A 17,422-nucleotide genomic window follows, 5' to 3' on the forward strand; every position below is an offset into this window, starting at 1 on the left:
AAGCTGGCCATCAGGTAGCCCCACAGGGACAGGCCTTGCCTTCTGGGCAATTTTTATACCTTTTCCAAAGCACAAGGGCTTTTTTTTTTTTTTTTTAATTTGCCTTTCCTCACTGCTTAAAGACCACCCAGCACAAAGACATCAGGGCCACTCAGTGCCACTGCCAGAGGTACAGATGGGTGCAGGGGTTGAATGGAGAGAAAGACTTGGGCTTTCTCTGCTGGCCTTGCCATTGGCTTCCAGGATTTAGCCTTAGTTTCTCCATCTGTGTCAGGGGTGAATAAAGAGATGGGAAGCCCTTGGCGAGGGGTTAGGTCATAGGAAATAATCAGAGAATGGAATTGAATGGATGCATGAATGGGTGAGATTCACTTCACTATGACAAAGTGACCTGTCAGAGCCTTGATGGTGGCGATGGGAGCTCCCCGGCTTGGAGAGGGGCCCTGGACACCTGGGCAACTCCTCTGGGGTAGAGAAAGAGCACGGGGAACACAAAAGCAGAAGCTAGAGCATGTGGAGAAGCGCAGAGGACATGGTTCGTAGCGGGAGAGGAGCGAGGAACTAGCAGGAGGGAGCTACCAGACACCGCTCGGAAAACCGTGCTAACGTGGAGGCGCGGGGTCTCTGTCTGACACCCAGCCTGTGTCCCGCGCGCTGGCCAGGGTTCCGTGTCTCTCGCCCGCTCCGCCGGGCTCCGCAGCGCCGCCTGGCGGACACACTGCGCTCCGCTCTGGCTTTGGCGGTAGCCGCCGGGCGCATCCCGCCGCAGTTCAGCAGACAGGGGGAGAGAGCCAGGGGCGCGCAGTGAGGATGGGGCGTCTTTTTCCTGAGGGGGTCGCGCCTGGATTGGACCTGCAGTACATACTGGCACCCTCTCCTTACTAACCCTGTGCCTGGGATGACTCAGCTCCGTCGCACACGTCGGGGGACCATCCCCGATCCCCGGCCCCAGCTCCGGAATTTTGCTGCCTCTAAGTAACTTCTCCGGGAAGGAGGTCTCATTAAAATTTTAAGGCGTTTGGGGTTTGCTTTTTGTTACTATACTAAAATACCAAGAGAGGGCGTGAAGGCACGAGAGGGCCTAGTTTGTCTCCCTGACGGTCCCAGGCCTGAAATTCCAGGGCTAGGGAGTTTCTAGGCCCTTCCCGCCCAAGTGGGTCCCTGCTGGCGAGGCGTGGTGGCCCTGTCGGAAGATGCGAGGCCAAGAAAGGCAAAGCGTGTGGGTCGGAATGACCAAGGGCTTGGGGCTGGTGCTGGTGATGGGTGAACAAGGGCCTGGCTTTTACGTCGCGACCGTGGGCACTTGAGTCCCCGGGACTCGGGCCGCACCACCTCCTCGAAGGTCCTCCTATCCTGAGTGTGAGTGTGTGTGTCCGAGAGCCTGGAGGTGACAAGCAGCCCCATCGGCCGGGGTTCTCGATAAGCCGGGCCCAGCCAGGCCCAGCCCAGCTTCTCTTAGCCGGACCAGAGTGGGAGCTGGGCTGCAGCGTCCCGGACTTGCTGCGGGCAGACGGCTCGGAGGCGCTGGAGGCTGCCCCCTCCGGGTAGGCGGCACGGAGCCCGAGTCTTCCCCTACGAAGTCTTCTCCAGGCGGAGGCCTGAGAGGCGTCCCGGAGGTCGCCGGGCCCGCTTTGCGTACAACCCGGGAAAAGGCCCCTCAGGCGTGAGGCTGATGCTGGGAGGAGGGTGGAAAAATCTGAGTCACCAACCCCCGAACAAATGGCGGCGGGGGCCGTGCGGTTGACTGACCGAGGCCCGAGGCCGAGGGCGGCCTTTGAGCGGCGGTGAGCTTCCCGAGGCAGCAGGGGGAGCCTGACGCCGAGGGAGGCCGGTGGCTGGGAGAACCCAGAACGGCCTGACCCTGGGGAGAGGAGAGTTCGGGGTCCGCGCTCAGCGCCGCGACTCCGAAGTCCCAGGATCCCAGAAAAGGTGCGCTCTGGACCAAACTGCGGACCCGCCGGGGAGAGCGCCCCAACAAGCAGAGAGCAGGACTGGCGCCCTGGTGTAGGGGTATGAGTGTGTGATCGCGGTCGGGGTGGGGGCTGGGCCTTGGACCCCTCACTCCCACCCCGCCCCAACACACACGCGCACACACACACGAAGATTAGACCTCTTTTCTGCCTGGTTCCAGGGGCTCTTCAGGCAGCTCAGTCCCGCCGCGCAAGCTGGGGAGAAGGTAGCGGTGCGCGCTGCGGAAATCGCGCCGGGACCGAGGGTCGCGCCGCGACTTTGCCGAGCGGAGCTCGCGACCCAGAACGGCGCTCCGCGTCCACCAGGTCGCCCCAGCGAGGCTGACAATGGGCGCCAGGACCCTTGCGGGGTCGAACTGGAAGGGGCTTCCGGGCCCCGGGCCCCGGCGCTTTCTCCTGCGGCGCAGACTGGGATAGAGCGTAGACTGCAGAGAAATCGGGTTTCGGAAAAGCAGCATCGGCGCCGGCCTGACGCAGGTCCCGACTCGGGAGAGAGGAAGGAGCCCCGGGGGGAGGGGGTTGGCTGGAGGGGTCGGCTGGTGGCCGCCTCTAGCCCTCGGCAGCCGGATGAAGAAAAGGATAAGCGAACTCATTTTCCTCGGAGGGACAAGAGGGCTCCAGCGCGCTCTCCTCCCCAGGCCTAGGAAACAGGTTCCCAAGCGTCCTCCGACCGCCAATCGATCCCGGCTGCCCGCCCGTAACCGATGATGGTAGGAAAGCAGAGAGGAACTGCGGGCAGCGGCACCTCCCCCGGGCCGAGGCTGGGCGGGCGAGTCCGGACCTGCGCCGCTCTCTGCACAAAACGAAACCCAAACTCCTCAAAATCTTAAGAGGGAAATTTTTTAAAATCCCCTTTCCCCTCTTTCACTTTTAACAAACCAGCTACTGGGAGAAAAAAACGAAATGAGCGCTAGCTGAGGACACTTATCTTTTCAAATTGTGAAATCCCGTTTAAAAATATTTCCTCCAAGGCCAGCCCTTCTGAAGCCTTTGCCTCTTCCTGAAAATTCCAACTAAACAATCGGAATTTCGACCACGGTCCTGGGAAGAAGGAATAGCCGTGAGGCCCAGGGAACCCACTGTGGCCAAATTGCCATGCTCTTGTTTCTCTTTAACCAAGGGAAAAAAAAAAAAAGATAAGAAGTAAAACCTTTTAATACATCAAATATACGGAATTTTAATCTTTAAAGCGATACATTGTCTATTATTTTAGTACATGACGTAAACCTTGTCCCCTTTTCAGCGGGTGGACTTAAAAATTAAAAATAGTTAAGTGTTCCTTTTAAAGAACAAAATAAGGCAAATGAGGTTTTGGAATAGAATTGTTTTTCCTTTTTTTTTTTTTTGTTTTCTTCCAGAATACATACAAAAAAATACCCATTCTCTTTTGATGGTATACACCTTAAAAATAATTGCAATTTGAAATCAGAGTTGACAAATTGTGACTTGTTTTGTTTTTTTTTTTTCATTTTTGTAACAAACATGCATGTAAATTTGTGTTTCAATCAGACATTAAATAAGAACGTACAATATACAATCATAGCAATTTTAAAGTAACATTAAAGAGAAGACCTCTAGTTCTGTGGCGGTTTTGTATTTATTTATAATCTACAAGGGATGGGAGGGTTTGTTTTCCACATTTTTAACCCTCAAGTTTTAATTTTTCCCCCTTCTTCCTTTTTACCTACAGAGCTCAAACTAAGTAATGCACTTTTGAACCACGGGTCCGCTTGGAGCTAACATAAATAAATACCAGTGTCCACCGATGCAGTCCTCAGATGAACACTTTTCAATTATTTTTCCTTCTTTTTCTATAAAAAGTCAAACGATATTTTTTTTTTTCAACTTTTATAAAGTTTGGGTGGGGAGATGAGAGGTGGGGGAAAGGGGACTTTCCCACCGGGTCTCGGTCGCTGTTTCGGGTAGATAGATACAGTATATATATTTTTTCCTTTCCTGGCCCCGGTCATCCCACGCGCGGGTGACAGTCGCCTCGGCCCTGTTGCCGCCCCTCCCTCGGCTCCTCCCCACCCCTCAGTTCTTTTCTTTCCCTCGATAGCCCTCGAGACCGCCCTCACTGGTACCCCAGCGCCGAGGCCGTGGTCAGTCTCTGTCCGTAGAGGGCATAGGGGGAGTAGTACGGTCCGGTGGCGGCGGGCACGGGCACGGGGGCACCGGGCGTGGGGAGCGGGCTCTTGGAGTAGGGGTGGTAGCGGCTGCTGAGTCCCAGCGCGTGGTGGGGGCTGCGCAGCGCCAGCGTCCCGGGGCTGCCCGGAGCGCCCGACGTGGGGATGTGCATGTGGCAAGCCATGGCGGCCGCTGCGGCGCTGGCCAGAGACGAAGAGCTGGGGTAGCCCGACAGCAGTTTGTCTGTCCCGGGGAAGGCCGTGTGGGTCCGCAAGTGGCTCAGCAGCTCTTCAGACGTAGCGAAGCGCTTGTCGCAAGGCCCGTTGGCCGACACCCAGTTGCAGATGTGGGGGAGTGGGTCGTTAGGGAGCATGAAGCCGTAGGGGTAGAGGGGGTGGCCGGCCAGAGAGGGCGGTGTGGCGCCGGCGGCCGCGGCCGCGGTGAGCGATGAGTGCACGCCGTGCAGCGGGTGCGTGGGGTACACCAGCGGGTATCCGGACTTGAGAGCCGCGGCCGCCGCGGCCGGATCGTGAGCGCACGATGCGCTGGCTGCCGCCGCCCCAGCCAGGTGACTGGCGCAGTGGTAGCTGAGGCAGTACGGGTCCCGGCACAAACTGGCTGTCATCACGGACGGCGGTGACGCTCCGGCCAAGGGGCTTGAGCCGGCGGGCTTGCTGCAGCCCAGAGAGCCCGCTGCAGCCGCCGCCAGCTGAGCCCCAACTAGGCTGCCAGGCTTGGTGGGGTCGAGCGCCACGCCGTGTGGCAGGAACTGGGGCGGGTAGCCGGCGTAGGCCCCAGCCAGGCTCCCTGGGTAGGTCATGCCCGCGGGAGGCAGAGGGAACACTGTTTGGCCCGGCTTGTAGGGCGACACGGGCGCCACTAGCCCAGAGCCCAACACAGAGGAGGAGGTGGGCGCACTGGGGCCGGAGCCGGAGCCGGAGCCTGATGAGCCGCCGCAGTCCGAACCTAGAGCCTTGCCCCCGGGGCCCCCATCTGGGTGCTGGTTCACGTCCACATTGATGCCGCCGCCACAGCTAATCCGGCCGTGCGCCAGCCCCGTGGGTCCCCCTTCGGCCGAGGAGCCCCCGGAGCCCTTGGTGCCGCCACCGCCGCCGCCCGCCTCGGGGTCCTTCTTGTCGTCCTTGCCATCCGGGCCGCCCCCGGCCGAAGGCAGCATGCCTCCTGGCGAGCAGGCCGAGGCGCTGGAGCTTGGGCTGCCTGTCCTGGGCGTGAATGGCTGGCAGGTGGCGCTCGGTACCCGGAATCCGGACTTCTCCGCCGAAACCCCCCCGCCGCCGCCCCCGCCGCCCCCTCCTCCTCCGCCGCCGCCGCCTCCCGGCTCTTTCTTATCCGAGCCGGGTTTGGAGTACGGCTTGAAACTCGACTTGTCTTCCACGCCGATGTCGCTCAGCTTGAGGGGGCCCGACTTGGCGTCCTTGTCGCCCCCGGCGCCGCCGCCGGCACCGCCCGTGCCACCCCCATTGGAGGCCACTGAGGAGAGTTTGGACGAGGGCGAGGGGTCGGGCTTCCCGATCTGCGAGCATGTTTGGGCCAACAGCGCCAGCGGGCTCTTCTTGGCATCGAGCTGCAGGGTCAGAGTGGGGGTGGGGGGGGCACAAAGAAAGAAGGGGAAACCCTTTAGAATTCTGCCTTCTAGGTTTCGAGCGCACCTCCGCCACGACCCGTAAAGATCCTTCCAGCCCCGAGGCGCAAGTCTAGGCGACACCCCTTCTACACACACATTCTCTTTCTTGAGAAAGGCCACAGCACCCCCACCCCACCCCCAGCCCCGCCACCAGGATCTTTCCTGTCCTCTCTAAGCGATAACTGGATTAAAAAAACCCAACAAACTCTAAAAATGTTTTGGTTTCTGACTCTTTGACCCAGAACTGTACTCCCCACCCCCACCCCTAATGCTTCAGAGTAAGGGCTCGGGTCGTTGGCGCCTTAGAGGCTGTGTACAAATACGAGCTTCTGGGGAACCAGAGGACCGGGACTTTGGAACCGCATTTTGGACTCCCGTCTGTCTTCTGACCTGAGAGTGAGGGGGCCTGGGTCGAGGTAGGTGCTTTAACACCAATGGGAGAAACAAGTTTTGATTGCCTTGGTTCCTAGCATTCACACCCCATTCTACCTCCTCCCCTCTTTCCGCCCTAGTTTTAAGGTGCGGGAGCACGATCCTCTCCCCTCATCCCAGAGCTGAATCACTCCGATCCCCCAACCTTCACCCCCTGCAGATCACAAGAGAAAGAAATCCCGTGGAGGGGCAGCCAGGGTGGTGGTCCCAGCGCGATCCGTGGATAGGGTCCTTACCTCTATGGGGCTGACGGGAGTGGAAGGCAGGGGCTGCAGGTACTCAGGGTGCAAAATGTGGCCAGTCCGTGCCGTCAGCATCTTCAGCACCTTGATGGGCAGGCGGTTAGCCTGGCGGAGAGGGTCAGAGGGGGGCACGGCGTGCACAAAAGGCTTGGTGCTGCCGGCCGGGGACGAGCCTGGGCCGGGGCCGGAGCTATTTCCAGAGAGCGCGCTGGTCCAGGCAGGGTCCGCACTGCCGCCGCCGCCGCCGCTGTGCTTACTGCTTCTTAAGGCAGAAAGCGAGGGCGCTGTGCTCATGACCCACCCGCGCGCATGGGAGCAGCGGGGGGAGGGCTCCAGGAGGCGCGGGGCGGGCTCCGGGCTGTGCTCTCGCCGGGGGAGCAGGAGCAGCAGGAGGAGGTGGAGCTGGCGCGGCGGTCACCGGCGCCCAGCGCGCCTTCTTGGCGCCTGGAGCCACAAGCGAATAATCCTGGGTGGCCCGCAGCGGAGCCGTGGCCGAGCGGGAGGAGCCGGCCCGACTGCGGGAGTGCCGGGTGGATAGCCGTGTCGGCCTCGGGCTGTGCCCCTGCGCTGCGCACTCGCGGCCCGGCGCTGGCGCTGCTCTCCGCGATGTGAGCCTCTGCCTGTCCAGCCGGGGCTCTGGCGAGGAAACTCACTTCAAAAGCAGCTGCACCGAGGGGGAGATTAAAGCCTTTGCCGCCTTCCAATCAAATGGGAGCCCGAGGTGATTGGAGGGTCAAGGGGATGTGACGCGTCCCGCGCCGCCGCCGCCGCCGCCGCCAGGACTCTCAGCGCTGGTTTTAATGGGCAGCTCCCTCTGCGCCGCTCCCCCTGCGTGTCCCCTCCCTTGATTTCGCTCGGAGGACGAGCTGGACATTTATTCTACGTTTGCTATCTGCCGCCTCCCTATCTTTTCTTCCTGGTCGTCCTTCCTTTTCCCCAGCTGGAGAATAAACTGAAACCAAAAGAAGGGTGCTTGCAAGGAACAGTTTGAGGGTGTTCAGAAGGAGCACCAGCAGGAGTCTGGACAACGGCCGCACTGTCAACTCCAGGGCCGCAAAGGAGGTTCGCACCCCCAAGTATTCTCTCCCCTGCCTCAGTAATTGAAATCTGCGGTGCAGCCGCCTGGGTAAGGAAAGGTGGGGAGCGAGTGTTGGAGGAAGTCCGCCCGCCCGCTTTGATTTCCCGGGATTCGGCGGCGGAGAAACCAGAAGCTAGGTGGGCAGCGGAGGCGGTGGAGGCAAGTCTCGGCTCTAAGCTAGGTTCCCCGCCCTTCCCGGCCACGTGACTCCCGGAGATGCGCAGATTGGGGCAGGAGGGGGGTCACATGTTTCCTCTGTTTCACACTCAGCGCCCCCCCCCCCCAATTCTTACTCTCCTCTACCATCCTCTCTTCTTCTACCCGCGCCCCCCCTCCCGAGTTCTTTGGGCATCTCCACCCCTCCATCAATTGTCAATGTTCCCCGACCGCAATCAATCAGTTATTTGTCAGCTCTTGTCAATCCGCCGGTGATTTATGTCAGCTTTTGTTGCTGATTACAAGGCGGGTGCGACTTGAAGGGAAAAAGGGAGAGGGAGAGAGAGACGCAGAGGAAGGAAGAGACTGAGGGGGAACTGAAGGAGGGGGAAAGAGGGGCAGCCTCCTGGGATGAGAGGCGGGGGCTCTAAGAAAAAGAATGAAAGAAGAGAAAGAGGCGCTCAGTGTCAGGAAAATGAATAGTGAGAGTAAAGTGCGCAGGTGCGCCAAGGGCGCTGAGAAGGGTGCGCTGGCCTGGGGTGTGCGCAATCCTCTAGGTACTGGAGAGAGAGATAACACCCTTCCACCTCTGGGGATTCCGTTCCTTTGCGGCCACGCGCAGAGTCCCGAGCGCTCTCGGTATCCGAGACAGGCGGTGGCGACGTCCAACACGGGAGATTTTTTTACCCCCCAAGCCATGGTAGTCCCTTCGGGGTACGTTGAGTGCAGTCGTCAGGCTGCCAGCTGGCCCTCTCTCCCTCCTCCCTAGTGCCCTGACTCCAAACTCGGAGGCTTCTTTCTAAGAGCCACATTACCAACGTAGCCTTGAGTTCTGGAGGTCAGAGGTGGGGTACCCCCGCCTCAGTTCTTTGACACCCGTCCCCCATCGTGGCTAGGGCTGAGAGGCTGCGAAGAAGAGGCCTGGCGTGTGTGTTTGGGGCAGATACGTTCCAGGCTCAATCAGGCCCCCTCTCCAGCCCTCCCTCACCCCTGTCATCCCCGCAGTCTTGGTAGCCAGGGTTACTCTGGGCTGCTCGCTCGAATTTATTGAAATGCCGAGCCAGGACTGACCAGCGCGGGGAGAGCAGAGGGAAGAATCAAGACAGAGAGGGTGGGTGGGGTGGGGAGGGGATGCGGCGGCTGCCTGTGGGAACAACCGGCTCTTCCAGGGAAGCGGAGCCGGACCGCCGCGTTCCCCTCGATTTGCACCGTCACTCGGGCTGTTGGGAAGGCAGAGGGGAGGCGCTCTGCGTGCCTCCGTGTACCTGGATCTGAGTGCAGAAGTGTGTGTGAATGCCTGTGCCTCTGTGTGAGTTTTCAGGGCTTTGGTAGCGTCCGGAGCGAATTCGAGGGGGTGGGGTGACCTCCAGAAACTCGCAGAAACTGGAAGGGGGCGAGAGAAGGGTACATCCCTTTCCTCGGAAGGACTTGGAAGACTTTGACTCTCCCCTCCCCACCCCCCCTTTCCGCCCCGGCTCTTCTTTTGTTGTCAAGTCCTTTGATAAATGGTGGGGCTGGGAGCGCTGGGGAGCCGGGAGCCAGTCTGTACCCGCGCGGGGGGGCGGGGGGGGGGGCCGGGCCTTGAGACCCGGTTTCCACCCTCGCTCACCGGGTCGGTGCCCCGTCGGCGCCGAAGTCGGGTCTGGGACCTGCCCTTGGCGTGCTCGCGGTCTCCACTCTCACCACCCCATCCCTCCCTCCCTCATTTCTGTCTCTGTCTCCCACTCCGCACAGGTACCGAGAACTTTCTAGGGGTGAGTTTTAGAATTTCTCGTAGGCATTCTTTTTTTGCGTTTTAATTTTATCCCTTGATTCTTTAGATTGGTAAACTTCATGAGATGGTAACTTGACTAAAGATACTTGGGAGAAGCGGGGAGTGAGGCGGTGTGTATAAAAGGAGTTTGTCGGTGTATGTGTTTAGGTGTAAGAACACACCTCCGTTCAAGGGGCTTTGGAGAGTCTGCCGGTGCGACAACGGAGGAAGGTGAGTCCATGAGACTGTGGCGCGGCCACACGCGAAGTTGTGAAGGCTGTCTGAAATAACCTTTGGGGAGCGAGTCCCAGGTGCCGGTTTCTGACAACCGGACGGTTCTGTGTCTGCAGAGCAGAGCTTTTGAGGGTGCCTGTATCCTGCTGCTCTGTTAGTGTCTGAGTCACTGGGTTAGTGGTTGTCGAAATGTCGCCCAGATCTCCCAGCCCCGCGAGCCCAGCCATGGGCCCCGCGTCGCCGCAGCCTCTCGGCGAGGCCCGGACACAGAATGCTGGGGGCGGCGTCCAGAGATGGAGGTGAGGTGACCGCGGGGGAACCTCCCTTCCCCCCTCCCCCCAGCTCTCCAGCCAGCCGTCTCCAGACTCAGTCCTTTCCCTCTCCTGGAATTGCAGCAGCTTTCTTTTTACCCCCGGCAGCTGGGGGAACCAGAGAGTGGCCCCTGTGTCCCTTGGAATAGGCGTGCCACGGTGTGGTCGCACATGCTCTCAGATCTGCAAGATGCAGCGCGCGCGCGCGGGTCTTGGTCTTCGCGCATTCGCTCTTCGAAAAATCGAACTCCGAAGGTCCGAGCGCACGGGGGCGCCTGGGGGTCTGCACTCCCAGGGTTTTCGGGAGGCTGCAGCAGCCGAACCTGCGCACCTCCAAGGGGAGGTCAAATGCCCGAAGGCCGTGAGGCCGTGGGGGTAAGGGGAGTTATTAATGACTCCGCGCTGGGCCTAATGCCTCCAACCCCCAGCGGCGATTGGCGTGGATGTCCTGTGGATTTTATTTGCACACAATGGAAATGATTTGTTTTCTCTAAAAAAGGAGTGGGCTTGGCAGATATTTGAGGAGGGGGTGGGAGGAGAAGGAAAGAGAGAGAGCTGAGGAAAAAAGTTTGAAAATGCCTTGAACTATTCACTGTCGAGATGGCTAATCAGTATTGAGGCCGGAGGGCAGGCGGGCCGCCTTTCACCGCCGCTTCCCTTTCATCTCGGGCTCGGCGGAGGCGCTCAATTAAAAGCCTATCAGTTTGTAAGTAAATCAACGCCTATCAGAGTTGTCACATCAAACAAAACGATTATTATTGCAGCCCGCCTCCCCTATTAATCTCCCTCGAAGATAATCCGCCTGACAGGTCAGGCCCGGCGAGCTGGAAAGCCTGGCCCAGAGCGTCCAAACAGTCCTGGACTGGCGCGCGCCCCTTGGGGCACCCCCTGTTCCCCGTCCCGCCCCGCCTCGTGGTCCCCCGGGAGTGGGGAGAGAAAGGGCGCGCGGAGGCCACTGGACCCAGGCCCGCCCCTCCGGACTGGGAGCCGAGCCGAGATTCGCTGGGCTGGTGGGGGACGGTCCTCGGCGGCACTAGCCTCCTCTGGGGCCAGGGAGGTACCAGGCTTGCCGTTGCCAGCGCCTGGCCTGGTCCCTGGGCCTCACCAAGGCCTGCACTCCTTCTTGGCTCACCTCCTCTGATTCTTCCCCCACCCCCTTGTCTTTTTTGTTTCCTCTTTTGCCTCTTTCTTGGCTCTCAGCCTTTTCTTCCTTTCCCCCTCTTCATTTGTACTTGTTCTACTAGCCAGGGAATGTCTCCTGTTCTCTCTCCCTCCTCTCAGTATACGGTATATACCACTTCAGCGCAACCACACTCTCTGAAGCAGGGCATTCTCAGGGCCCGGGTTACTTCTCTGCGGCAGGGTTGCCTCAGGAGTGTGTGCAATTCCCAGGAATTCAGTACCAAGTCCTTCTAATTTCTCCTCAAGCAGGGATTGTCAGAAGCTCTGCGCCTGTTTAAGGGTTGGGTGTATTTGGAGGGGTGAGGGAAAAAAAAAAAAAAAAAAGACCAGGTGGTGAGATGGGTGGAGGGTGGCAAGCTCCCTATTCTGGAATTAGCATTTGGTGTTGGAATTTAACAGCTGCAATGTCTCTGACCTAGCTGGTGGCGTTGCTTGGGCTTTGCAAACATGCAGGGGAGACCTATGGGGCATCTGGGCCTCTGTACTGAGTATGTGAGGGGGTGCCTAACATTTCATAAGTAAATACGCCCAGATAACTGCTTCTATAGCCTCAGCTGGCCTTTCAAGGGCCGGGCGCGGCTTGGATTCCGTAAGGGTGTGAAATCTTGGCCTTCTTCCGTTTGGCCTCTGACTTCGAGTTTTGAGGTGCTTCGGAACCAAGCGAGACTCGCCCTATTCTTCGCTTTTACTCCAAACCGATAGGCCTAAATGCGCACTGTTCGAGCCTGGTGGAGCCAGAATTAAGGTGTGCTTGAAGTGTCCGAGGGGGAGGAGCTGCCCGCAGGACCTGAGGCCCTGGTACCGGGAGTGCTGGCTTCAGTGCTTCGGAATCTTCACGCGTTATCTGGGAGAACCCCCAAGGTGCGGCATTGTTGCCTGTTCCGGCGGAGACTCTCCCAGTAGTCGCCCCAAGGTCCGAGGCAGCGGGTATCCCAATAGAGCCCACCTCAGCTTGCTGAGCGCCCGTAGCTGCAGAACCTGTGGCCCCTACCACGGGTTCCCGAAAGCCCCCCCCCCCATTTGTGCACACTTTCCACAGCCAACCTAGTAGTAATATTTATTTCCTTACCTAGAAATATTGTATCCGTGCAGTGGCTCAATTATCTGCGCGCCTGCTTTTTAAAAATGTATTTATATCACTTCTGCCACGCCGCAGATATTTAAATAAAGAGGTACACATACCGCGGCACACCTCGACGATGCGGAACTCGCTCTGTCTGTAGAATATATTCACTGGGTGGTTATTTGGACGTAAGCGCTATCTCGAGTCCAGATTACACCCAAGCAGAGGCTGTAAAATGACACTTGCTCCAGAATTTTCCCAATTCAACTATATGTGCACACACCGAGAATTTAATACTATTTTATATCCCTCTACATATCTAAATATTCAGATGTTATGTTACATGCCCTTGAAGCCGGAAGCAATCCTGCAGTTCACACTGGACTTGGAGCTGTTTGTATAATTTTCATCACCCTGCACTTACAGATGAACCTTAATCTAATAAATTCAACCTTGTCATTTTTAGAATCGACGTAATTTCTCTGGCTGCGGGTGCGCTGCGTCTATCAGAATAAATCCAGCTCTCAGGCATCCAGCAGGAAACGGCTCCCGGTTCCCGGGTGTGGAGACGCCCCATCCGCCCAGCTCAGGACGCGAGGTGGCTCCTCGTGCCCAGAAGGCTGCAGGTCTGGCCTCCGAGGGAGGCTGGACTATCAGCGACCTCGGCCTTAGCAGTCTCTCCCGGTGGGCAGTGCCCGGCAGCCCCCACCTTCTGCCGGTGCTTCGGAAACCCGCCGGGGCCGAGTCCGCCCGGGGCGAAAATTGAAAGCAAATTCCACAGCAGACGGAGCTCGAACTTTCTTCAAAGCAAGTTTGCAGCAGAGATTCGGTGGTCGCTTTGAGACGACAGCGCGCTTTAGGGGTGTGTCCGAGCGCAAAGTGGGGAGGTGGGCAAAGAGGGTACCTGGTGGCCAAGCTTGGTCCCCGGCGAAACGCGAAGGAAGGCGCCTCCCTTTCCTTATTTCTCGCCAACTTCTCGGGCCCTGCCCCGAAAGAAATAGTTTCCAAGGTGCCGCGGACGCTCAGGATGCGTTTAGGGGAATCGCACCAGGGAGAAGGCGACTTTGTAAAAGTTGCCGAAAGCTTTGCCCACAAGCGTCCGCCCAGCGGGGCTCAAGAAAGCTTGGGACCAACTCGCCTTCTCCCGGGCAGAATGAGCCCCCCTGGATAGTCCCCTGCCCAGCGCTTTCCCCTCACCTCGAAACCGCACGTAAATAACCTCCTGCTGCCTGCATTGCAAACTTCCCCCCGCGCTGCCGCGGTTGGCGGGCGAGGCCCGGAGGCAGAGCCAGCCCGCAAGGCCGCTCGTCTGCCCGCTCATCCCAGCCTTGAGATAGGCTTGCGCGGAGATGAGAGGATGAGTGTGGTTCTGTCTCCCACTGGGCTGCCCACTTGGCTGCCCAGACCATCAACTGTGGACCTCCCAGAGCAGCGCTTCCCCTGGGGAGAGGTAGTCTTGGGGGGCTGACGAGGGCGCAAACTGCGCGCGCGGGGGGAGAGGGGGCGGCCGCCGGTCTCTCCGCGGGGCCTGTCGCCCGGCCGGCCGCGGCGGGTGAGTGATGAGGGCAGAGAAGGGCGCCCATAAATCGCGGGTGTCAGGGCGAAAAACTCTCTTTATTGTCTGCGTGATGGATGGGCCCGGGGACGAGACACCAAATACTTCGTATCGCCTTTAAATGGGAACACATTTTCCGCGGCCATAATTCATGTTTTTTAAATAGAAAGTTTGAAATGTTGCCTATATTTCACCGGCCCTGACATATTTATGAATCGCTCCCTGCATGCAAATATCATTATTTAAAGCGCCGGGGAGAGCTCAGGGGAGGGGAGGAGGCGCGGCCCCCGGGGCGTGGGGGTGGTGAACCGGGGCGAAGCGAATGGATGGGGGGTGCACACCATCGCCCTAAAGTGCGGACAATGAGGCGCAGAGGAAAGCCGTATCCGGAAGCCCAGCGCCCTGGGGGGCTCCCCCACCGCCGCTGGATCCCTCACAGCAGCTCGGGGAAGTTTGCCCGGCTTGGGATCCCTCCCCCTGCCGGGAGCCCAGGGGGCATTTTGAGTCCGTCTCCGAGGCTCTGATCCTAGCCACCTTTTCCAAGAAGCAAGTTTTAAAAAAATACTTTTAACAAACGCAAATAATAACAACCAAAGTGTTTCATGTTCGTTGCCATTGCTTCAGTTTTTATTGGTTTTCATTCCGCAAACCTGAGACTGCGCGCCCGAGCGGGGCGACTGTCAGACCCCAGTCACCTCGGGGAGCGGGTGGGGGAATAACCGTCCTGTGCCGCGGCCTCGACCCGCCCCCACCCAACCAGCTCATCACTTCTGAGACACAACAGAGCCTGCGCAGGACGCGGGGACACGAATGATACGGCCCCCAAGCTCTGGGGGCTTCAGTCCCGCCCCCTCTGTCACCCCGGTGCTGTGTAGGGCTCCTGGGGTCTGCGTCCGCCCTCCCCGAGCCCCACAATCAATACAATCACTCTGATTAAAAAAAAAAAAAAAAGCTGGGCACGTGCTGTCAGCTCTCCCCTGCCCGTCCAGCCTGGGAGGGACCCACACCTGAGCCCTCGCTAGCCGGGTCTTTACCTGTGCGGTTCCCCGCGGCGCCTGCGGCCGCGCCGGTAACGCAGGAATGGAAGGGAGGGCGGGGCAGTGAGAGGGACAGAACGTACCACCCGGGACAGCCAGATACACAGCCCCGGGGGCCTCCTCTTCGGACTGGTGGTGGGGCCCCGGCCCTACACGCCCTAGGAGCCGAACTGCGCTGGGCAGAGCGGGTCGGGGGAAGGGCGAGGGGAATCAGCCTCCGGTGGGCGGGGCGGGCCCAGCAGCACTTCCGCCGGGGGCGGGGCCGCGGGCTGCAGTGCCGGTCCCACCCCTCCGCGTCGCCGGCCCGCCCCCGGCTCACCCGGGTCCACCCCCGCCGGCTGGGCAGCGGTTGTCGCGGCGCGATCCAGCGCCTTGGCGCACAACCCGAGACTCACAGGACAGTGGACAGGTCCTTTCCCCTGCCTAAGGTTGTATCTAAGCATTTTTAAATCAAAGGACTACAAGCACATACCCTGGCCCAAACTCTCAGGTAAAACTTTGTCAAACTTTGGTCTTTTGGTAGTCCCAAGACCTGACTGGGTCAGGGGTTCTCGAACATTCTCTGGTATCTGAAACCAGTCATACCTCAGACAGCAGGGAAAACATTTTCGTGCCCATAGGGTCCCATCTGTCTTTCAGGAAGGTTAAAAACAAAAGCTAACTCTGTTAGAACGTTTGTTTTCTATCGGACACTAATTAACATTAACTCTGAGGTAAGTACCATGAATGGCCTGTTTTATAGATAAAGAAATTGAGGCATGGAGAGAAGAAATTGGCCTTGCCTCGGGGCGTCTCATCTGTATCCTCATCCCTTCTTTCCATCAGACCCCCAGCAACTCAACTCATCACCCTAGAGGAATCTTGCTGGGCTTAGTTACCTTGTGGGGGAGTGTGTGCTGTGTTGTTAACTGCATCCACCTGCATCTGAGGCCTTGCTGAGCAGGAGGGGCCCACCCAGAGGAGGAGAAAGGAATAAATAAAGTGGGCTCAGCTCAACTCCTGGACAGCTCCCAGTCTGATGGGGAAACTGGACCTTTGAGCTCCCCTGCTTGTTTCTCTTCTAGCTCTTCAGCAGCCAGAGTGATCTTTAAGAATTGTTTTAAAAGGCAGACTAGGTTTCTCCTGTCTCCTACTGCCCCTCATTCTGAGTTTTTGCCACCCGTGGCTGCATTTTGGTTACTCAGAGGTGCCATACAGCATCTCACCTCAGGACCTTGCTAAGGCTTTCTCTTCCATCTAGAGTGAACTTCTGCCCGCCTCTTCACCTGGCTCACTGCACTTACCACATGGGATTTTCTGATGAGAGGCTCTCCTCTTCACTGGATGGTAACTTGACCGGGCAGGGACTGGAGCTGTCCTTTCAAGAAATGAATGAAGAAAAAGGCACTAATTTGTACCATCAGCTGTGCTGAATGAACGATAACTTTGGGGATTCACTTCACTTTTGGGGGTTACCAGTAAGCATTCTTTGTTGTCTCATATCTCAGGGTGTTTTTTCAGTTTAATAATGGAGATAGCACAAACTTATGGAAAAATAATGACTATTCTGAGTCTTTATATTGTAAATATAAACAAGTCAATGATCAAGGAGGTTGGGGAAGAAAATATACCAATATGTATGGTTTTCTAGTTATTTATTTTGGTTTTCAAAGTGCATGATGTGTTGGGTGACACAGTTTAATGGAGACATTCCTCCCCCATCACTGCTGCTCCCACCCTCCATGCATGTATGTCCTAAGGCTGTAGCCTGGGCTCCTTCTTTTTCTCATTTCACATATTATTGCTATGTGTTATTAGCCCTGTATTATTAGTCCATTATTATCTTCTGGCTGAGCTGCTACAGCACAAACCTTCTAATTCTGTGTATCCTTGGCCTCTCTTGCCCCTAATATATTATACATCATCCTACCAGCTTAATTTTCTTGCTCCCATCATTCCTTTGCCCCCAAATCTTCAGTGACTCTCCACTGTCCACATGTAACACTTGACACTTTGTAATTTAGTTCTAAACTTCTTTTAAACAGCTTTGATTAAGTTGCATTTCAAAGTTATAAACGAAATCTATGTTCACTTCAACCAGCAAAGCTCTCAAAGATACGTAAAGAAAAACATGATCTCACCCGTCTCCTCTCCATTTCCCACTCTGTCTCCTGAGATATGCAGTGTTAACAGCCTGGGGTGTAACTTCTGTCCCTGCACCATGCTCAGCACGCTCATATAAATTACACTCAAATGTATGGGGCTCTTATGTTATTGCTTGTTTATACAAAAATGATTATACTAGAGTTGTCTGCAATTTGTTCATTCTTTCTCAGTAAAAAATGAGTCTATAGATAGAGAGCTAATTTATTCCTTTTTTTAGCTGCATAGTACAAATCTTTGACTTATGATGGAGTTAGCTGATAAACCCATCCTAGCTTTCTGGGTAGTTCAGCTGGTAAAGTTGAACATATCATCCAGTTGAAAATGCATTTAATGTATCTTAATCTACCAACCTAGTAGTTGGTAGATTACCAACTACAATCTATCAACATAGTTCAGCCTAGCCTACCTTAAACATGCTCAGAAGACTTTCGTAAGTCTACAGTTGGGCAAAATCACCTAATACAGGTCTATTTTATAATAGAGTGTTGAGCA

General features: G+C 57.1%; 2 protein-coding genes across 2 annotated transcripts; one reads left to right on the forward strand and one right to left on the reverse strand.

The window, feature by feature from the left end:
• The first annotated feature begins 1,229 nt into the window (after positions 1-1,229).
• On the forward strand, positions 1,230-3,092 carry LOC113885386 (translation initiation factor IF-2-like). Its single transcript, XM_027530717.1, has 4 exons — positions 1,230-1,295; positions 1,511-1,661; positions 1,790-2,010; positions 2,132-3,092. The coding sequence occupies exons 1-4, from the start codon at positions 1,230-1,232 to the stop codon at positions 2,612-2,614; spliced, it is 921 nt and encodes a 306-aa protein (XP_027386518.1). The 3' UTR covers positions 2,615-3,092.
• Positions 3,093-3,107: 15 nt separating this feature from the next.
• On the reverse strand, positions 3,108-7,504 carry ZNF503 (zinc finger protein 503). Its single transcript, XM_027530525.1, has 2 exons — positions 6,411-7,504; positions 3,108-5,682 (listed from the first exon to the last, which is right to left on the reverse strand). The coding sequence occupies exons 1-2, from the start codon at positions 6,708-6,710 to the stop codon at positions 4,045-4,047; spliced, it is 1,938 nt and encodes a 645-aa protein (XP_027386326.1). The 5' UTR covers positions 6,711-7,504; the 3' UTR covers positions 3,108-4,044.
• Between the last annotated feature and the right edge of the window lie 9,918 nt (positions 7,505-17,422).

The sequence above is a fragment of the Bos indicus x Bos taurus genome, chromosome 28, assembly GCF_003369695.1.
Source record: "Bos indicus x Bos taurus breed Angus x Brahman F1 hybrid chromosome 28, Bos_hybrid_MaternalHap_v2.0, whole genome shotgun sequence".
NCBI lineage: Eukaryota > Metazoa > Chordata > Mammalia > Artiodactyla > Bovidae > Bos > Bos indicus x Bos taurus.

Bases quoted from the DNA above. Each gene is read 5' to 3' on its own strand.
- LOC113885386 (XM_027530717.1), top strand. From the start codon at position 1,230: ATGACCAAGGGCTTGGGGCTGGTGCTGGTGATGGGTGAACAAGGGCCT. The intron at 1,296-1,510 runs GTGGGCACTTGA...TGCTGCGGGCAG, and splicing joins CTGGCTTTTACGTCGCGACC to ACGGCTCGGAGGCGCTGGAG. The intron at 2,011-2,131 runs GTATGAGTGTGT...GCCTGGTTCCAG, and splicing joins ACTGGCGCCCTGGTGTAGGG to GGGCTCTTCAGGCAGCTCAG.
- ZNF503 (XM_027530525.1), bottom strand. From the start codon at position 6,710: ATGAGCACAGCGCCCTCGCTTTCTGCCTTAAGAAGCAGTAAGCACAGC. The intron at 5,683-6,410 runs GTAAGGACCCTA...CTGACCCTGCAG, and splicing joins CTCCCGTCAGCCCCATAGAG to CTCGATGCCAAGAAGAGCCC.